Source organism: Orcinus orca, chromosome 10 (assembly GCF_937001465.1).
Source record: "Orcinus orca chromosome 10, mOrcOrc1.1, whole genome shotgun sequence".
Lineage (NCBI taxonomy): Eukaryota > Metazoa > Chordata > Mammalia > Artiodactyla > Delphinidae > Orcinus > Orcinus orca.
In genome coordinates, this window is record NC_064568.1 from 50912952 (window position 1) to 50935991 (window position 23040).

Below are 23040 nucleotides of genomic sequence, written 5' to 3' on the forward strand. Positions count from 1 at the left end.
GAACAAAGGCAGGGATAAAACATTATTAAAATGTTTTTAGTCCTGAAATGCTCTTGCTTTGGTCCCAAATTCATCTCTCAAATAATTAAACATGCCATACTTAGGGGAAACCTTAAATAGTACTGATACCTAGTCCTCTGGGAAACAGCATGACTATCCATTGCTACGGATTTTTTATTTGGCTTTCAGAGCTCCCTACTGACATGTTCCCCATCAGATTTTTCTTCTCAATTATATTTCGCTGAGGTTAACACTAAGATAACTTCGCTTTTATGAAATAAATAACCCTGGGAAAAAGAAAGGTGGCAGTCTGGGATTAAAAAGTGCTGGGGGGGCACTTCCGTGGTAGTGCAGTGGATAAGACTCTGCACTCCCAATACAGGGGGGGCCTGGGTTCGATCCCTAGTCAGGGAACTAGATCCCACATGCATACCATAACTAAGAGTTCGCATGCCACAACTAAGGAGCCCATGTGCTGCAACTAAGGAGCCTGGAGCCGCAACTAAGGAGCTGGTTACTCAAGGTTAACTGTACTGAAGTAAACATCAATGATTGCTGCAGTCATGAAGTATCATAAAACTAGAATGTCTCCAAGGAGTGATCAGCTGACTTGCTTAGTAAACTCACAGAATCACAGACTAGAACTGCAAGGGATCCAGTCTCTCATTCACAAATATGGACTGGAGACCTACAGAGTTTAAAGCACTTAGCCAAGGGCACAGAGCTTCTTGGTAGCAAACGGCCCAGACAGGTAACTAGGATCTCTTTCCATCACACTAGGGGACCCTGCTGTGAATCACAGAGGTGACTCACAGAATGGAACATATCCTCAGTAATTCAGAATGCCCTCTAAGATTTCACATGCCAACTAATGGAGTTACAATGAATGGAAAATTAAATAAAATTTTACTTCACTTTCACATTTTAAAATATTTGCCATATAGCCTCACAAAGGAAAGGTATATGCACCATGCTTGTCATCTGTGCCCATCTAAAATTGGGAGCATGTTGTGTGCTTAAAGTACATTTTCCTCTCACTTGCTTAGAACAGCATTCTTCACCTCTCTTCTAAACTTAAACAATGGGAAAGATCAAACTCCACCTCTGAGACAAGCAAATTCTAGAGCCATGAGGGACAGTGTAAGAAGCATTTGGAATTCCATAAAATTTGGAATCAGAACACCTGAAACCCCAATCTACCACTTTATTAACACTTCTGCCCTTTAGTCTCCTTGTCTGTAAAATGAAAATGACATTATATAACATGCATCAAAAAGTTTATGTGAACATCAACATACTCTGTAGATTATAAAGGAATATAAAACATAAAAACATAATTACAGATATCACTTAACAATAATCACTTACTGTTTTTTAAATTGAAAAAAGAAAAGCTGAGTAAATAACATACTGCCGCCAAATAATATGCCATATTAGTAAATGATTGTATCTAAAATCTAAATTTAGCTAACTTAAGAACACTACACATCTGACCACATTTAACTATGACCTTTCCACAAGCTCAGAGTTAAAATTTTCTTGCCAAAAGGTCTTAATTTTTGTGACACTGGTAAAAATTTTTAGTGTGTCTAAGAAAAATTATGTAAAAATAACGTACAAATATTTTAAATGAGGTCATTTATTTAAAAGGGATTTGCCAAGGATTTCACCTCAAAACATTTAATCATTTGTTCTCCCAACATCTACTGAGCCTTTATTATGTGCCAGGCACTGTGCTAGGTGCTGGGTATACAATGGTGAGGAAAAACAGAGCTGGGTCCACAAGTAAGTAGTTTATCTAAGGGCTTCAAAAATATGTATCAATTCATTAAAAAGTACATTATTTTTCAAGAAAGCATCTGTGTGTAAAGAAACATTTATAAACCTAAACGCAAATTATTTTCAATTTAATCCAACTTAGTGTTGATGGTTATGTAGTAACTACTGTTCTGCGTACCTGATAATGCTTAGCAGCGATTTTCAATCCTTCATCATTATCCAGGTTCTGTTCCGCTGCAATCTGGCTAGCTAAGGCTGCACAATTGAACAACACACAGCTCTTTTCATATCCTAGGCTTGCAAGAGCTGTAAAAAAGTTGAGAAGGAAAAATTTATCAGATTATTTTTGTTCTAAAGAAAACGAATGTTTCAAAGAGAAATACTATGACCTCTATCCCACTGGCTCGCACAAAAACAAGTTTCCAGACCTGTTTTCTGACGCATAATACCACTCCCATATTCCTAGCTGCCCTGCCAGGCATCTATTTCCACAACAATATTCTCATCACCTAAAACGCAAGGATCAATAAATTAATCTTTCCTTCCCTTTACATCCACACTGCTATTAGTCAGATTCAAAATGAAAAGTCATTCAAGTCATTTCAAATTCAATTAGAATAAATTCTTTCCATTTTTCCATCACCTCTCTCAAAATGATATCTTCCCATGACATTCAAACCAGTTCCTCACTACTACAAACCTATGCCAATGCAAGTACCTCCTAGAGTAAAGGAGATATGGAATGCCAGCTAGTACATCTCTCAGAGGTAGAGAAGATTATATGGTTAAAATACAATTCTAACCAAGAATCTACACACCTCACATCCACTGGGACAGCTACTATCAAACAAAATGGAAAATAACAGTTGTTGGCAGGCATGTGGAGAAATTAGAACCACTGTGTACTGTTGGTGGGGATGTAAAATGTTGCAGCCATGTAGAAAACAGTATGGAGGTCCCTCAAAAAATTAGAAATAAAATTACTAGATAATCCAACAATTCCACTTCTGGGCATAAACCCAAAAGAACTGAAAGCAGGGTCTCAGTCTCAGAGATATTTGTACACCCATGTTTGTAACAGAATTATTCATAATAGCCAAAAGGTGGAAGTAACTCAAGTGTCCACTGATTCATGAACAGAAACAAAATGTGGTGTGCACTTATAATGGAATATTAGCCTTAAAAAGGAAGGAAATCTGGTCTCATGCTACAACATGGATGAACCTTGAGGACATTATACTAAGTGAAGCAAGCTAGTCACAAAAAGACAAACACTCTATGATCCCACCCATACGAGGTGTCTAAAGTAGGCAAACTCACAGAAACAGAAAGTAGAATGGTGGTTACCAAGTACTGGGGAAAGGGTGAAAAGGGGAGTTGTTGTTTAAAGGGTACAGAGTTACAGATTTGCAAGATCAAAAAGTTCTGGAGATCTGTTTCACAACAATGTGAATATACTTAACACCTCTGAACTGTACACTTAATATTGGTTAAGACAGGGAATTCTCTGGTGGTCCAGTGATTAGGACTCGGCGCTTTCACTGCTGGGGCTCAGGTTCGATCCCTGGTTGGGGAACTAAGATCCCACAAGCCATGTGGTGCGGCCAAAAAAAAAATAAAGAATTTTTAAAAATTGGTAAAGATAGTAAATTTTATGTTACGGGTTTTTTTTAACTACAAAAAAATTTTTAAAAAAGAACAAATTAAATCATAGTGACATTCAAAAGTCTTACATAATGTGCCAGGTATTGAACACCAAGCAACATAATCAGAAGGCTTCTTACAAAAAATACCGAACAAACCATCTAGAAAAATCAGAACAACACTACAGCTGTGTGTTTGTGCCACACAATAGTGCCATAAAGTAAAACCCTCCTTGTTATGTAGCATGTTAGTAGTCTCCCTTGTAATTACGGTCAGCTTTTAGCTTGCCTCCAACCTAATTCTAGCCTCCTCACCATAAAGTAAAGCAGACATACACACCAGCTACTCTAACCTACTTTCTTAAATAAATGTATTAAAAATCTGGAATAACCAGGATATGAGTAGAACATGCAGCAAAATAAAGATCAAGGTGAACTAAAAATCTAAGCCCAGAGTAAACAATTCCAATAACAGAAAACATTTCAAAGATCCACATTAACATCCTTAAAGAGATTCAAAGATGGTACATCCATAAACAAGTACATGATGTTATTAAAAAAAGAACAATCCATGAATAAGAAAAAGCCCCTGGAAATTAAAAACTTGATTGCTAAAAGTTTTTCAAAAGAAAGGTTAGAAAATATCTAGGCAGCCCATAAAGAGAAAACAAAATGAAACGTGTAAAAGTTGTGAGTGAGTAGTTAATACAGTTGTGAGTGAGTATCAGTTAATACAGCATTCTGAAAAGAGAGTAAAAAATGAAGAAATTATCAAAGAAATGTATGAAAATTTCCCAGGGCTGAAGGGAGATAATGAGTCTTCAAACTGAAAGGACCAACAATAAAATGCCATACCCCAAATGAAAGCCAATTAGATCTTTTGAGATTTCTAACCATGAAGTATAAAGAGAAAATTGTAAAAATCTTCCCAAGAAAAAAGGATCAGGTCACCTACAAAAGAATACTCAGCAGACTTTTCATCAGTAACACTGGATAGTAAAAGGCAAGGGAACAATGCCTTCAGGTTCTGAAGAAACATGATTCTAATTAATTCAACATATATTAAAGCCAGTATGGCTAAAAAAACAGGGAACAAGGGACTAATGGGAAGCAATGATGTCAGGGAGGTAAGAGAGCCAACTCTGCTGTAAAGCTTTAGCTTTTACTCTGAGTGAGGCAAGAAGTCAACAGAGTTTTGAACAGAGACACATTCAGCCCGCCTGGTGGACAACAGACTGTGGGGAAGCAGCACTGGTGGAGGCCAGAGATTAGGACAGGTAGCTGCTGCAATAGGCGCGAGGGGTGATGGTGGCTCTGACCACAATAGCAGGAGCAGAGGTGCTGAGAAGTGACTGGATTTTTAATACCTTTAAAAAGAAAATCTGATAGGATTTGCTGATGAATTCACTGAATGTGGGGAATGAAGTGAAACAATGTCAAGAGTGCCTCCAAGGTTTCTGACCTAAGCAGAATTTCAAACCAAATTCATGTGAGGGCAAAATACAGACATTTCCACAAAGAAGAGATTCAGAAATGTGACCTTTTCTGAGAAAGTTACTTAAGAGTATATTCCAGCAAAAGAGGAAGACACCGTAGCCAGAAAACAATGGCTCTAAACTAAGGGATAATAGTTATACAGCAGATTTAGATAGCAAACAGTCCAGATTCAAGCAAGAAAACAGTCGAGGCCAAAGGGAACAGAAGAGTCACTCAGGAAAAGGTGAGTCCAGAGAGATAAATAATAAGACTAAGAGTTTGCAAAGTCTTGAGAATATGATAAAAGCACAGAATGTGTGTGGTGGTGGAGCAATTAAAACTTCTAAAAACACACACACACGCACGCAGAGCCATACAAGAAAGTCACAGTCTAAATATAAAGCAACTCATCCAGTATATATGACAGAGAGTCAGTGGACTTAAAGAAGAATGAAATACATTCCAAGCAACAGATAAAAATAAACTTTTTATATATAAGATATATATGCCAGCCTATTATATTTCCTATGAACATTATCATCCCAGGCTGTTGTCTTTCATTTTATTTTGACAATTTCTCACGTATAAGAGATTTTGTGAAAACTTTTTCCTGTAATTAAATCTTTTTTCCTTTATGATTTCTTCTATCACATCTAAAGTTAAATCAGGGTTTCTTTAAAATAAATGTTCAACTCTCCTTTCTTCAAAGACCTCTTTTTTGTTAATATTGAACTTCATTCTTGTTTTTTTACCTGAGCTTTTCAAAATGACAACAGCTTGATTATAAATAAAAATAGTTGTTCTAAAATTCAAACAATTGTTTAAACATACACACACACACACACAAAAAAAGAAAATACATTAAAAATCACTCAATATCCTCCCAGAGTTACCCACTAATTTTTGGTGAATATCTTGACAAATAAGTACATACATGTTCACATACCTAATTTTTCACAAATAGTACACTATACCATATTCAGGGTGCCTGGAATGCACAACTCCAGGAAGCAGCAATCACCCTGGTTTCTATATAAAAGGTGTTCCAAAGAGACCAGCTCTGGGGCCCCGAGTTACATCAATTCAAGGCAACAGCTCTCACCTGTAACAGGTCTTTTATTGGATATTCAATGGACACAGATATATATGTCAACAAATATATATTTGCATTATCATTCTTAATATTCTAAATTATACAATATTCTAATGAATGGGCAGCCTGTGCTTTATTTAACCAAAACATCAGTGATGGACATTTAATTCCCAATATTTGCTACTAGAAATGCCTTGATGATCTACCTCCTGCTTTACTTACGCTCTCAATTTTTTGTGTGTCCCAATTCCTCTAGGACCTCAGTTCATCAACTTAACCTATCTCACTTAAATGTCTCCTGGTTCTCCTGCTACCTGCTCCTTATTCTCAGCCAAACAACTTGCTTGTCACAACAGCACTAGAAGTCCTTTTCTTGACTTTGCCTCCCTCTCAGCATAACGCTCCCTTTGTCCCCAACTCTTTACTGTATATTTTCTTAACTGAGCAACCCACACATGCTGCTTGTACTTCCTCACTTTCAGTCCACCCCTCGACGCAATCTGACTTCAGCATGCCCCTAGTGACACTTCTTTCTCTGCCAAATCCAGTGAATTCTACAACCTTCTATTTCTTGACCTCGGCCACAATGACTCTGTCAATGACATTTCGACATCAGAGTCACCTGAAGGTATTTTCAAAGGTATCAATTCCAGTGGCCCACCCTGAAATGTCCTCCTATCACATCTGGCATCCTGTATCTTTGTCTGTAAAGATATAATCTGTATTTCTAACATTCTCCCCAGATAACTGTAATAGGCAGCCAGATTTGGGAACCACTGGACACAATCTCTGAAACTCTTCCGGCATTCAATCCCATTGTCTCTATTTTACCCTGGTTCCTCTGAGATTTGAAAGTCTTTTCTCAACCTCATTCCCAGGAACCTCTTCTTCTCATTCCCCTGAACGTTGTATTCCCTAGCTTGGCTTTCATATTTTTCCCAATCTACAATCTACCAGAGGAGATAAATTTATTATCATTTAATGAAAATTGTTCCCAAATCTACATCTCGACCTCTTCTGAGCTTTAAATATATTATTTCTAAATGCCAAAGAGAAACTTCTACCCAGATATAACACAGAAAAGTCAAACTCAACCTGTCTATTGAAAGGAATAATTAGCCACAGGTCAAACCAAGTTACAAACCTTAGAGTCAAACATCAACTCCTACTCTTTCTTCTGACAGCCAGCCAGCAGATCCATCAGTTTCACCTCTGAACCCTCTCTCAAACCCATCCCTTCCTTGACCCACATACACTACACCTAGTCAAATCTCTTCATCTCTCACCAGTCTAACTGGTCTGTTTCTCTCTAGTCTCTGGACTTAGGCTTTCTGGAGTTATATCTGGCTTCATTAAATCTTTGCCATATGATCTTGGAAAGTCACTTAATCTTTCTAAACCAGTTTGTGCAACTGGTGATAACAGTGCCTTTCTTCATTGGGCTGAGAAGGAATTTACTAAGATAATATGTGTAAAGCCCCTTCCACAGTGCCCGGGTGGAATAAGCTATAAACATATAAGAGGGAAGAGCACAAATTCACAGTACACTTGCAGCTCTTCACAATCTACTTTCCAGTATCTTCACCCTCCATAATCCCCAATTCACCTAAGGTTTCAAGCCTTAACAATAATTATATCAATATGTATTACATATAGCAACACACTATATGACACTGTTATATAATATTATATAGCATATATTCTATGATGCATACACATTATATATATGTATTTCATATGTAATATAATACTCATATTATTGATTGTAGCTAATAGTTATTGAGCCTTGTTCTAAGGACTTTACACATATTCACTCATTTTATCCACAGAAGAACCCAATGAAATAAACAGTACTTCACAGTACTATTCCCCACTTCACAGAGGAGAAAGTTAACACATAGAAAGGTTAACATGATGAGCTGGTAGATCAAAAAGCCTCTTGACTTTCAGTTATAATATTCTACATGTAATGTTATTTTCTACCTGGAAAAACCAAATTCATCCTTCAAGGCCTCACTCAAACATCACTTGCATTCAAACAGGCAGAATTAACCACTTCCTCATCTATGCTCCCGGAAGTTTGTTCACAGACTAATATACTCTCTACAATATTTTAGAATGATAGCTACCTTCCCAACCTGACTGAGTACAACTATCTTATTCATTTTTAAAACTATGACAGTGCCTGGCAAGGTGTAGGCTCTCTACAAATATTCGGAAATTTCATTAAAAGTTGAAGTTAGAAAGAAAATAAAACATAAAAATTTTTATTATTTACAAAGAGTCATAAGGAGAGCAATTTCAGAAACCTACAACAATACAAAGTATTTAGAACAAATTTCCTATCATTTTTTATTTAAAAATTACATACCCAATTTTACAGATCCTCCAAAAAGTGAACCTTTATCAAAAGCATCCTTCCAGGTAAATGTCAAGCAGATCTTGATAAAAAGAGGAAAAAAAGAAAAGAAATTCATGTTACCTTCCTGAATCTCATTAAATATTAAGTCTCTTTCAAAGAAAAATCCACAGTGAAGAAAAGGACAAAAGCTTCAACCCATCTAAAATGCTATCTTCTCTAACCAACCAATTCCTTTTCCTTTTTGTGGACCATAAAATTTTCTTTTTTGAAAGTAAGATACTGGCACTAGGATATTTCAAATGGTCATTCTGCCTCAGTAACTGAATACATATTGTCTTCTTCAGAAAACACAATCTTACTCATCTTTACAAACACACAATGGCTTGAACAGAACAGATACTTAATAAACGATCATCAAATAAGCCAAGAGAAGTAAAGGCAACGAAGTAAGCTCTACAGGTTTCCCAGAGGATAAAATTTAAAACTATTCCATGATGACAAAAGTAGGAGAATGATTACCTTTCCAGGATAAAATGAGACAATATTTTATTTCTTGATCTGGGTGGTGGTTATACATATATATTCACTTTCTGAAGATTCAAGCTATATACATGATACTGTTCACTTTTATGTATGTATACAAATAAAAGTTCACTTAATTAAAAACTGCATCTCACTCTACTCTAAAATATTCCACACATGAAGGTTAAAAAGAACTTGGCCTCTTTTAAATTATGTATTGCAATCCAATACAAAATTTTTCAATTCTAGATTAGAGAAATTTTCAATACACACAAAACTAGAGAGAATAACACAAGGAACTCCCATACATCCATCAGCAGTTTTAGCCTTTTGCCCTTCTTGGTTCATCTACCCTCACTTCCTGACCCCAACCCCACTACACACATACTTTTTCTTCTGGAATATTTTAAAGCAAATCTTACCATATTATTTGACTTATAAAAACTTTAGTACAAGAATGTTTAAAGTATTTTGTATAAACTATTTTAAAATTTAGAAATGCCACACAAATTTAAAACTTTTAACAAGTCTCCCAAATAAAACTGTAAGAAATCATCAGCATTTTCAATATCTAGCCTTTAAGAGAAAGTAAGATTGACATTCTTATAGTGTAACATCAAATCATAGTATCTGCAAATTCATATGCAAATATAACATGTGCAAATAATTTTTAAAGCACATAAAATGAGACTAGTACTTCCTGAATCATACAGTTTTCTTTATTCTGTAAAAATCAAAGGAAAGGGCACCACAGATTATATTAGTCAAAAGATCCTATTGATTAAAAACTGCAAGAAAAAAACGCAGTCCAATGCACTAAATGAGCCCAGAAGTGACTGAGGAATGGCATGAACAGAATTTCCAAGAGACTCTTTACAATGGGCTTAAAAGTTTCTAATTTGTATTTTTAAAGTCTCATAAAAACCTAGGGATAGTGAAGAGGCACCATTTATTTTAATAAAATACCATGGGTAGGAGGAAATGAGTGATTTACCATTATCATATAAGTTTAAAACAAATTAAAATTAATGACTTACCTGGTTTTCAGAAAATGGGAATTTGGGTTCAATGGAACAGATCTGATCATAGTATCTAAAAAACAGAGCAAATTTGTTTATTTTTCTTTTTGTTTCCCTTGACTGAGGGGACATATTCAAAAAAATATTATGAAGACTCATGTCAAACAGCGTACTATGTTTTCTTGTAGAAGTTTTATGGTTTCAAGCCTTACATTTAAAAGTCTTTAATCCATTTTGAATTTATTTTTGTGCATGGTGTGAGAAAGTAGTCCTGTTTTCCCAACACCATTTATTGAAGAGGCTGTCTTTTCCTTACTGCATAGGAGATTAAGAGGTATAGATGTCCTGTTGCAAAATAAATGAGTTACGAATATGGAATATACAATATGGAGAATATGGTCAATAATTATGTAATATCTTTGTACAGTGACAGATGGCATCTAGACTTGTGGTGATTATTTTGAAATGTACCAAAATATCAAATCACTATGTTGTGTGACAGAAACTTACATAGTGTTGTAGGTCAATTATATTCCAAAAACAAACATAGAAACAGAGATCAGATGTGTGGTTACCAGAGGTGGGGGGCTGAGGGGAGTGGGAACTAGATGAAGGCAGTCAAAAGGTACAAACTTCCAGTTACAAGATAAATAAGTACTAGGGATTGTCAAGTACCACATGATAAATATAATGAACACTGCTGTGTGTTCTATATGAAAGTTAAGAGAGTAAATCCTAAGAGTTCTCATCACAAGGAAAAGAAAACTTTTTTCTACTTCTTTAATATTGTATCTATATGAGATGACGGATACTCACTAAACTTATTGTGGTCATCATTTCATGATGCATATAAGTCAAACCATTATGCTGTACACCTTAAACTTATACAGTGCTATGTGTCAATTATATCTCAATAAAACAGGAAGAAAAAAAGAACCTTAAAAATAATTTATTAATTAATTAAATATAAAAACCGGTCAAAATTTAAAATTACCAAAGCTAAATATTACACACATTTATGTAAATATAACTGGAGTACACTAAAATTATACGTGTTAACTTTGAGTGGACCACGAATCAGATTTCAATCAGCCATTTTAAAGTTAATTAACGTAGTCTTTTTTTTTTTTTTTTTGGTTGCACCGGGTCTTAGCTGTGACATGCATGTGGGATCTAGTTCCCTGACCAGGGATCGAACCCAGGCCTGCTGCATTGGGAGCACAGCACCTTATCCACTGCACCACCAGGGAAGACCCACACAGTCTTTTAATGTGTAAACCTGTATCTAAAATGCATGCAATGAAAAAACTGTCAAAAAAAAACTCTTACCACCAAAGAAAAATACTTATCAACTATTATTGGCTAAAAGCAAACTAATATCTGCCTAGGTAACCAATGTATACCTTAAAATACTATTTCTTATTAAGATAACTTTATATCCATTGGGCAGATTAACACCTCTGGTAAACTACTGATTAAAATCAGGTTTACCAACTTTCCCATATGATTTGGGTATGTCCTCTCCTGTCCATCTCCACCACTGCTACACAGTCAACAATTCCACTCTCCCTTGAATGTAAACTAATCCAAAAGTTCCCTAGCCAGTCGCCCTGTCTCCTCTTCTCCTTTCTCATTCTCTTCAATGTGTTCTTCATACAGCAGCCAGAATGATTATCAAACATGAGGCAGTCTTCCCCTATCAGGCTGACCTCTGAGCTAGCCAGGGGGTTGGGGGGTGTCCAAGGCCAAGCTTTCTAACTGGCCTGTAATCTTTCTTCCTTCCCTTATCACCTCCCTGCTCCTGCACCCCCATCACCATGGCTCTTTGCAATTGTTATTTCTGAGGCCAAGTTTTCCAGAGGGGTGGGAGCAACATGTCAGAGATCAAGTTTGGGGCTGCCATGGCCACAACTTTGGTTACACAGAGGAAGAATTGAGCAATTAGGTAAATACAATGAAGATAATGGGAGTCAGGCTTCTAACTACCAGAGAAAGGAGTTACAAACATGGGAATGTGGACAGCTAGAAGAAACGCTGGCTTTGGATTGGAATGGGAGGTAACAGTGTGAACTCATTTTTTAATACAATGTAATACAGATACAAAAGAGGTATAAATGTGTGTGTGTATGTATTTCCTAAGTGTATATGCTGAGAGGTCCTAGAAGCAATAATACCTAAGTAGCAATAAGCACACCTAGAGGCCAGATAAATAGTACTATGCATTAAACGGAGCCAGCCAGTCCTTAGAGAAATTGCTGGCTCCATGACTGCAACTGAGAAAATTCAAGCAGCAAGGCTAAAACATCTAGCTATGCTAGGAAGTTAAGGACTCAAAAAATGATGAGGATATGTCAGAAGAACACAGGAACTAGCTTTAAGCAGCTCCTACTAGCCAAGTCCAGAATAATTCAAATAAATAACAAATCATAACCCACTAAGGAAAATAAGAACACCGTTCTAAAGTAAACAAAACAAACAGGTGAATAGGGAAAGCTCTACCCTACTGTACAATGCCAACTAATAAATCTAGAAGAAACAATGAAGTGAGAAATGTCACCATCTGGCATCTTTCATAATATAATATCTGATTCAGGTAAAATCATGAATGGAAGCTAAAACACGAAAGTTTGATGGAAACAGGATATTACAAAGTCGCAAACTACCTCCCCACAAAATACTAATTAGTATAACTTATTAATTGTAAGGCCAAAAAATCTGGCAGACAGCATCTTAACAAAGTGATAAAAGTTAAACATTATCAGCAATGGGACAAATCAACCTCATGTTTTTCCTAACATGCACTAAAAAGAACACAGCATCACTTGGGTGGTACGAGAGCCCCAAAATGTGTAAAACACAAGAAAATATGAGGCAAGCCCTTACTGAGGGACATTCTACCAAGTAAGTAGCCAGTACTCTTCAAAAATGCCAACATGGTGAACGACAAGGAAAAACTGAGAAACTATTCCAGATTGAAGGAGACTAAAAAGGCAATTAAATGCAATGCAAGATCTGGGATTAGATCCTGGACCTGTAAACAACATTATTGGGAAAATCAGCAAAATCTGAATGAGTTTTGTAGATTAAATGGTAATATTCAATCAATGTTAATTTCCTGATTTTGAAAGCTGTACTTTGGTTATGTAGGAGAGTATTCTTGCATTCCCATTATACTTACAATTACATCCAAAACTTTTGACATCATTCAACTCTCCAGCCTCAACTCAATATTCACTACACATTCTAGGCACTAAAATTCTATGCTCTCTCCTGGCTCAGGGCCTTCACCCATTTTGTTCCCCCATACCTGGAAATTTTCCCATCACAATTTCCCATTTTTCTTGTCCTCATTCATTCACTCATTCAACAAACATATACTACAAGTTTACTATGCACCAAACACAGTTCTAGGACATAGGAATTCAGCAGAACATAAGCATTTAAAAATTTGCACCCTTGTAAAGCTTACTTTCTGAGTGGGAGACAAAACAAGATAAAGTAAAAATGTAGTAAAGTAGATAGTGCTAAGTGCAATGGCACTTAAAAGAAGTGAGAGAAATAAGGTACGTGTATGGGGTGAGGTGAGAAGGCTGTAGTTTTTTCAGATAACATGGTCATTTGACTACATAAAAGTAAAAAATAAAAAATTTTGAAACATCCTGGGGGCTTCCCTGGTGGTGCAGTGGTTAAGAATCCGCCTGCCAATGCAGGGGACACGGGTTCAAGCCCTGGTCCGGAAAGATCCCACATGCCGCGGAGCAACTAAGCCCATGTACCACAACTACTGAGCCTGCACTCTGGAGCCCACGAGCCACAACTACTGAGCCCATGTGCCACAACTACTGAGCACATGTGCCACAACTACTGAAGCCCGTGTGCCTAGAGCCCGCGCTCCACAACAAGACAAGCCACCACAATGAGAAGCCCGCTCACTGCAACAAAGAGTAGCCCCCGCTTGCCACAACTGGAGAAAGCCCATGCGCAGCAACGAAGACCCAAGGCAGCCAAAAGTAAATAAATAAAAAAATTTTTAACAATCATGAATAATAGAAAGGGCATGAAGGAAGTCATGGGATGTGAGGGAAAAGCATTACCAGTCAAGGGAAGAGCAAGTGCCAAAAAGCTGAGACCAGAGTATGCCTGAAAAGATCTCTGCCATGATAAGGAGGCATATGGCCAGAGAGTGAGCACTGGAGAAAATAGTGGGAGATTAAATCAAGGAAGTAATGATGCCTTGAGTGCAACTTGTAAGACTTTTGGCTTCTACTATAGAGTAAGAGGAGGAACCATCCAGAGGGTTTGGACAAGAGTAACACGAGCTAATCCATTTTCAGAGTCACCCTGGTTGCTATGTAGAAAACTGACTTGCAGGTGTGCCAGGGTATAAGTACAGACAAGTCAGAAAGCTATTGCAGTAATCCAGTAAACAGATGATCCACGGTGGTGGCAGAAATGATAGAGGCACTCAATCTCACTCCTTTTCTAAATTAGTTCCCCTCTCCATTTATAATCTTAGGCCCCTGAATTTTTCCTTCACAGAACTTACCACAGTTGGTAATATATTTATTTGCGGGACTTTGTTTAATGTCTTTTCTCTCAAAGGATTGTAACAGAAACTGGGTCTATTTGCTCAGTTTCATTGCTAGCTCCAAACAAATGAATCAGTAAAATGCAAAGTTTTTAAAAGGCAACTTTTTTTAATCTCTGAAAAGTAAAACCTGAGATTCTCTGTTTTGGTAATAAACAGGAGCTACCAAAGAACGTGTCCATAAGGAGAGACTAGCAAGTACCAAGACCCTGAGGCAACAATGTGCAAGGAGGCCGACAGGGCTATAGGGCGGGGACTGGCACACTTTTTCTGAAAAGGGCTATTCTAGGCTTTGCCAAAAAAGAGGCAAAATCAAGGATAAAATGTAGGTACTTGTTATAACAAGAAAGAAAACTCCTGCCCTGCCCTGGGCGCTTTTTACCTGGGTTGGGCCATCTCAGATGGTGGGTACACTAAGTACACAGCTATCTAATTGCCATTAGCTGGAGACTTCTCCGAGGGAAGAGGATCCAGTCTGGTGTTAAGAAGCCCAGGGGAGGGAGGTGAGTAGTGGCTAATACAGTCTGTTTCACTCTCTGCCCCAGTGACACTCAAATATCGGCACGCCCTTCTCTCCTGCCAGAGAGTCCAGCCATCTCAAACTTGGGCGGCTGGTACAGCTGGCAGGAGAGAGGGCAATTTGCTGAGTCACCAAGTTCCGGTATGAGATTATACCATTCACTGCCAAGCAACTGCCAAGCAGAAAACCCAACGTGTAGGGCACCTGAGCAAGCCCTGGGCAGCAGTGAGGCACGGCTACTGGCCAGAGAAGCAAACACTTGGAATAAAGGGGAGGATGGGGCAGAGGAGAGCACCCCAGCTAGCTCTCCAAGGCTCACAACGCTAGAGTGATGCCCTGGACCATACAAAAACAGGCAGCTGGGCAGGCCTCTGCTCTACAGACAGCAAGGAAGGAAGTAGGAGGAGATGAAGCTACTTGCTCTGCAAGTGAATCAGGAAAAAAAAGAAAGGCTAAAGAGAATGTACTAAAATTTTATACCTACCCTATTTACTCCAAAGCTTTTGGGGTCAACTCTGAAAACTTACGTGGGGTAACAGTGCATGTATATCCTACATTTAAATGACTAGGAAGATACGCGATGGAATCTTCAAAGTAAAATAGCTGTCTTAAGACAGGTTATATAATATGAAATGTAAGTATGAAAAAATGAAATATAAGTACTGTACAACAGTCATTGGAAATCAACAACATCTGACTTCATATGGAGTAAACTCCAACAAAGAGACCAACTAATGCTTTTCAAAAGAAAATAGCCATTGCTAACTGCAGGTACCACAGGGAAAATGCTGTTCCTACAGTACGAAGTACAGTAAGCGATCCTTTCAATATAATTCCACCACATACGACCCCTCATAGTTCAGCCTAATTCTCAGCTATCAAAGCTCTCTAGAGAGGGAACAAGAGCAGAACAAGAGAATCTACCACACCCCTCTCTTTATCATTTAAATATGCTTTACTCAATCAGCAGATTCTATCCCAGGGTATACCTCTAACAAATCAGACCTAGGCTGCAAGTTTTCCACAAGTGGGGAGAGAGAAAGCCAGTATGCTACACCAGAGTACTGGTGTAGCAAAGAAAAAAAAAAAAAAAAAGAATCTGTACCGTTAAAGATTTTATTTTAAAAATAAGTAAAAAAAAAAAATTAACTATAAAATCCTAAACATAAAAAGGTAAGTCAGACAACCCTGAGTTTGAATCCCAACTCCACCAACTCTTAGCTGTGTGACTGCATGCAAGTTACTCCTCAACCTCTCTAAAGTGAGGGCAAAACCTCATTTAATTTAAGCATGAGGGACAAATGATACAATATATACTCAAAGCTTAAAATATTGCCTGGACACACTGCACATGTTGGAAAAACGGTAGCTACAGATTCTTATTTTACAACTATTCGTAAGTGTTTTACATGTTCTCCAGTATTTCATAAAACTTAATCACTTTAGAGCACATATCTAAGAACTCAACGTTTAAAATCTCAGGGGGAAATAAAAAGGAAATGAATATATTTCTTTTAATATACCAGTGATAGGTACAGGACAAATTCCAATTAGAAATTCTAGTTTTAAAGTTTTTCTTAGGGGGAAGGTGTGAAGACCGAGAACAACCAATCTACGTTAGGCAAAGTGATACTGCAACGCAAATTCACGTAACCCATCCAGCTCCAGCCAGTACTGAGGGCTGGGCAACTCCCAGCCCACCAACCAGAGACAGAAACAAGAGAGCTGGGCCAGATATTGATCAGAGTTAACAGATGCCTCCTGAACCTTATTTTCACACTTCTTTCTTTGCCCAATTTACCTCATGAAGAATCACTAATGAAGCACTACTGCAGCAGAGTATGGCAGAAAGTAAATAGTCAGGGAGTCAAGAAGTCAAGATCTTAGTCTAACCCTACCACAAAGCTAGCTGCGTGGCTTAAACCTCCTGTGTGCAGAAGACTCTGAGAGAAGATTCTCTCTAGGGTTACAAAGAATGAAGAAAATCCTGACAAGCTATTTTATTTATTAAACATTAGAAAAGTCAGAACACAGAAAAGCAGAGATTTTAAATTTTCCTTTAAATTTTCAAGTTTATTCATTTATGCACAATAAAATTACTGAGCCAATTTAAGGTCTCGCTACTACAGATACTCCTTGAGACCAAGGGTCAGGTATTATATATCTTTATATTCCCCACACTGTTTTATTAACAAATTGTAGCAACGTCATTAGGACTAATATTATCTCAATATCTTAAGCAACAATCAGAATGTAAGCAACAGCTTGAGAAGTAAAATGGAACAGCAATATTTTCTTTCTTGATCTGTAAAACACTAGTGCTGGGATAAAATTTCAGAAATTATGAAACTAATTCCATCACCTTTATTTTACAAATGAAAAAGATACTACCATAATGCAGCAAACTAAGTATTAACCCACAAAAAAGTGACACACAAATCTATTTAGAAATTTTACAAAATCTATATAAAGGACTCTTGAGTTAAAGAAAACTAAAATTACAAACTATTAAAAAATGTCAACAAGAATACTATATACTGGGGACTTCCCTGGTGGCACAGTGGTTAAGAATACACCTGCCAATGCAGGGTACCACAGGTTCGAGCCCTGCTCTGGGAAGATACCACATGCCGTGAAGCAACTAAGTCCGTGCACCACAACTACTGAGCCTATGATCTAGAGCCCACAAGCCACAACTACTGAAGCCTGCATGCCACAACTACTGGGCCCGTGTGCCTAGAGCCCGTGCTCTGCAACAAGAGAAGCCGCCACAATGAGAAGCCCACGCACTGCAACAAAGAGTAGTCCTGCTTGCCTCAACTAGAGAAAGCCCGGGGACAGCAACAAAGGCCCAACGCAGCAAAAAATAAAATAACTAAATTTATTTAAAAAAAAAAAAAAGACACATGCACCCCAATGTTCATTGCAGCACTATTTACAATAGCCAGGACATGGAAGCAACCTAAATATCCATCAACAGAAGAATAGATAAAGAAGATGTGGTTTTATATATATATATATATATATACACACACACACACATATACACACACAATGGAATACTACTCAGTCATAAAAAGGAACGAAACTGGGTCATTTGTAGAGACGTGGGTGGACCTAGAGATAGTCATACAGAGTGAAGTAAGTCGGAAAGAGAAAAACAAATATTGTATATTAATGCATATATGTGCAATCTAAAAAAATGGTATAGATGATCTTATTTGCAAAGCAGAAATAGAGACACAGACATAGAGAACAAACATATGGATACGGGGAGGGGGATGAATTGGGAGATGGGGACTGACATATATACACTACTGATACTATGTATAAAATAGATAACTAATGAGAACCTACTGTATAGCACAGGGAACTCTACTCAATGCTCTGCGGTGACCTAAATGGGAAGGAAATCCAAAAAAGAGGGGATATATGTATACATATAGCTGATTCGCTTTGCTGTACAGTAGAAACTAACACAACGCTGTAAAGTGACTATACTCTGATAAAAATTTTTAAAAAAATTCCTTTACCTATCCTACCCTTCTATTAGATGTGGACACACATAATGGCCAATAACATATGAGCAGGGTATTCCGGGGCAGTTTCCAGGAAACATCGTGGAGGCTGAGCCCTCTGCCTTCTTTCTCCCTCCCTCCATCCTCCTAAAACTTGGGTATGACTGCTATCTGGACCTTGAGAGCAAGGACTCTAGGTTTTACAGAGCAGCTCACTGGAGGAGCCAGAGCCTGAGCCTGATGAACTTCACAGAACCACTACACCATCCCTAGGCTACCAGAACTACCCATCCACCAACTTTTCACACAGAGTAAAATCATAATTTTTTTTCAATTTATTTTTTGGCTGCGTTGGGTCTTCATTGCTGCACGCAGGCTTTCTCTAGTTGCAACGAGTGGGGGCTACTCTTCGTTGTGGTGCATGGGCTTCTCATTGCAGTGGCTTCTCTTGCTGCGGAGCACTGGGCTCTATGCATGCAGGCTTCAGTAGTTGCAGCACGGGGGCTCAGTAATTGAGGCACATGGGCCCTAGAGCACACAGGCTTCACTAGTTGCAGCGTGCGGGCTCAGTAGTTGTGGTGCATGGGCTTAGTTGCTCCACAGCATGTGGGATCTTCCCAGACCGGGGATCGAACCCATGTCCCCTGCACTGCCAGGCAGATTCTTAACCACTGAGCCACGAGGGAAGTCCTAAAATCATAATTTAACTCACTGACAGTTTGAGATCTACCACAGCAGATGACTTCACCCCTAACACAGCAACATAAATAATATAAAACTAAAACAGATAATATAAAAAACTGCATACATGACTGCTGAGATCCTCAACCTCCATTCCCCCTGACCAAATTTCAGAAAGCTGACAACCAGGCTTTTTCATGGAAGGAGACTGGAAGCTTTCTCTCTAAAGAAACTAATCACAACAAAAGACATGGAAGGTGGTATCTGGAGCTTCCCCCTCCCCCCCAAAAAACCCAGCAGGGTTCCCATCTGATCACCTAGTGTAAAATTCACTGTTTACCAAGGCTCTCCTAATCAATTTGTAGTTAAAGTCACTTTACAAAGGATGACATTCATTCTTAATATTATAACTCATAAATGTGTATTTTAGGAAATGTTAATAGGTCATCTAGAAGTTAGTAACAATAAAAAAGGCAAGTCACTGAACCTATATGTAGAGCTGTGTATCATTACCAAGCTAGCTTCTCTTCTTTAGGAATTAGATTAAGCCCTCTTTTTTTAAAATTTTATTTAAAAGTTCATTAAGTTTAAAATATGTAAATTAATGTTCAGTTTACACAATTATCCAAATATAATTATTAAAAGTAAGACAATCTGCTTGATTGGATGAACACCCCACAATTGTTTCATTTTTACAGTATGTATACCAAAGGTATTTTTGTACACACCTCCATTTAACAGACTGTACTAATAGCTATTAGTTTACCCTAACTCTCCTATAACAGCAAGAAGTGAAAAAAGCGTAGTTGTTGAACGAATGTGTTAATATGAGGATAATACAGACAACTAAAGAAACACAGTTTCAAAGACACTATCTCCTCAACAGCCCTAAACCTAGGAACAGTTCTCACATTTACACCTTGGAAAAGACTAAAGGAATGAACAAATGAACAAAGTTTTAAACTTCACAGAACCACTACTCACTATTCTCTCATCTTCTAGTCTCTGAAGACTACACACTCCTTAAGGGCTGAGACCAAACCTAATGTATTCATATGTACATTATACACAACCCATGCTTTTTTAATACTACTAATGAAAAATCGTCACTGAATGCCCCTCATGTCTACATAAGAATTGTACTGGAGATTTTTTTAAAGTATGTTAATTCTAAAGAATGGCTAAGTGTTCATAGGTTAATTTTTTTTTATATTTGTTTCTTTTTTAAATATTTTTAAATTTTATTTATTTTTGGCTGTGTTGGGTCTTTGTTGCTGCGCACGGGCTTTCTCTAGTTGCGGCGAGCGGGGGGCTACTCTTCGAGTGGGCGCTACTCTTTGCTGCGGTGCACGGGCTTCTTATTGCAGTGGTTTCTCTTGCTGCGGAGCATGGGCTCTAGGTGCATGGGCTTCAGTAGTTGTGGCACGCAGGCTCAGTAGTTGTGGCTCATGGGCTCTAGAGCACAGGCTCTGTAGTTGTGGCGCTTAGCTGCTCTGTGGCATGTGGGATCTTCCCGGATCAGGGCTCGAACCCGTGTCCCCTGCACTGGCAGGTGGATTCTTAACCACTGAACCACCAGGGAAGCCCTAACTTTTTAAAAAGCTTATACTAAGTATCAAGTTAGTGATCTTTGCAACCCAACAGTCTTATCTTTAAAACTGACACCAAGGGGTCATCATCCCTCTAAGCAATCTATTCAGTATCCTCCTTCTGGAGGACCAGCTCTTCCCCAGTCCATACTAATATTACTTTAATCCATGCTGCATGGAGAAATTAAACCAGCAGAGTGACTCAGACAAGGGCAATTAAATTAGGCCATTTCCCACCATCATACATGGGCACAAGCCAACCCAATCAGAGGCCTCCATAGACTTTCGCCAGGGTGTAGGAGAAAAGCACTCTTACCTAAGATCCTGAGTGTTAAGACCACTGTAATTACAGGAGAGCCAAGATCCTGAGTGCTAAGACCACTGTAATTACAGGAGAGCCAGTGGCCATCTCTCCCAATAGAGAAACAAAGCTCTCCTAAGAGGTAATCATCATAGAGGCAGGATGATCTCCTGGAATGCCTAAAGATAAGGAAGCAATATTCCTTGACTTTGCAGTTACTAAGCTAGTTTAACCTGTGCTGCTCCTACCTGCATCCTAATACAGCTGTGTTTTTCCCGTGAAACAAGAATATGTTACACATAGGAAATGAGATCATTAACAAGATGGGCGAAATAAATTTTTTTAACTATAAAGTGCTATAAAAATGTTCTGCCATCCTAACTAGAAAGAACTACAAAAGGAACTCTCCTTACATACAGCCTGAGCTCAATAAACATTTGCTAAGATAACAAATTTACTCCAATATCTGCATACCTGTTTGTGAACAAACTGATTAAAAGCAACCTATCTTGAACGTTAATGTCACTCAAGTTTAACTTCAAATAATGGCAGCTCCTAACCTATGGAATTCTCCATTTGTCGTTCGGTTACGATGAAGCTAGGAAGATGGCTCATTCCGAAGTGGACAGGGTAGTACGTAATAAACATGGGTTCCAGTGTTCCAATTCTGCCACTTCCCTGAAGCAACTACGATTACGAAATCCAAACCTGGCCAAGAAAGTTTTGCAGTGATGCAAAAACTGGGGAAGAGAGGAGTCTCAGAGACCCCTCCCCCCACCAAAAAGTGAAGAAAACCAGTTCTGGGTAAATGTGGCAAAAGAGATCAGTACGTGGCAGACCGTTCCTCCCAGGTGGCCGACGGCCCGAGCCTCGGTGGACCAAGGGCTAGGGCGGGCAGCTAGGGGAAGCGGGTCGAGTCCCCGGGGACTTCGAGGCCGCTCCTGCTCAGCAGGAAGGAATGCAGACCACACCTACGCGCCCGGCCAACAGGGGCAGGACGGCCGGCCCGGGCAGTAGGTGTGAAGGAGGGAGGCAGGAAGAGAGAAGGAAGCAAGGGGAGCGGCAGGCCGCCGACGGCCTCCCCCCGCCCGGCCCCAGGCCCACCTCAGCAGCGTCTCGAGCGCGCTCTCGTGCTTGTCCAGCGGGCGGCCGAGCGCGGCGCGGCGCAGCTTGCTGAGCTCCTCCGCCGCGCGGCAGTACTGGGCCTGCTCCTCCCCGCCGCTCGGGTACGTCTGCTGGATGAACTTCACCAGCGGCTTGGCCAGGTCCACCTCCGAGGTCTTCTTCAGCTGCACTGAGACGAACGTCGCCATGGCGAGCGCCTCGGCCGCCCTTCGGGCCAAAGACCGCGGGACGACGACGAAGGCCGAGGCGCGCGGGGTACCGTACAGGCGGACTGACGGGCTGACAGAGGTCCGCTCGGCCTGCGCTTCGGGTCTGGCCACTTCCGGGAGCTATCGCGCAGGCGCAGTCGGCGCGCCGCCTCCGGTCACGTGAGGGAGACCGGGCGCCGGCGCTGCTCACCTGGGCCCCCACTCTTCCTGCGCCCAGCCTTACGGCGCCGGCTTTCTCCACAGGCGGAATTTTCTCATTCCTCCGTACTTCCTCGGCAGGTGGGCAGAGTGCCTTCACGTAAAGATAATTCTTCCTCCGCTCTAACAATTTCCCGGGGAAGTGCTACAGTTACTGCCACGTGCGCGAGCTTGCAGCCACCTGTCCAAGACCTGGCAGCCTCAGGGTTATTGTGACCTATGGTAATTCATTCAGCGGGCTGCTGTGTATGAATACTGTGTGCACAGTGAGCCGAGTAGGCAAGGTCCTGGCTATTGCGCAGCTTAATGTCAGGTAAGGACACAGATATTAAGGTGGACCAAAAAAGTATCTTGGTACAAAAAGCAGGGTGCTTGGCATGTAAGGGTATGAGGGTCCCTCGAAAGAACCTAGTTTAA

The 23040-nt window shown here is 39.4% G+C and overlaps 1 protein-coding gene across 3 annotated transcripts in view; it reads right to left on the minus strand.

Moving 5' to 3' along the window:
• The window catches only part of PDCD6IP (programmed cell death 6 interacting protein), a 61114-nt gene extending 38568 nt beyond the window's left edge, over positions 1-22546 (minus strand). For 2 of the 3 annotated variants that reach the window (XM_033405531.2, XM_033405532.2), the window contains exons 1-4: positions 22196-22546; positions 9913-9967; positions 8363-8432; positions 1958-2085 (exon numbers count right to left, since the gene is read on the minus strand). In XM_033405531.2, coding sequence (XP_033261422.1) covers positions 1958-2085; positions 8363-8432; positions 9913-9967; positions 22196-22404 — 462 coding nt within the window. In that variant the 5' untranslated portion in view covers positions 22405-22546. The remainder of the gene's footprint in view (positions 1-1957; positions 2086-8362; positions 8433-9912; positions 9968-22195) is intronic. The other variant, XM_004279710.4, reaches the window with a different exon arrangement.
• Between the last annotated feature and the right edge of the window lie 494 nt (positions 22547-23040).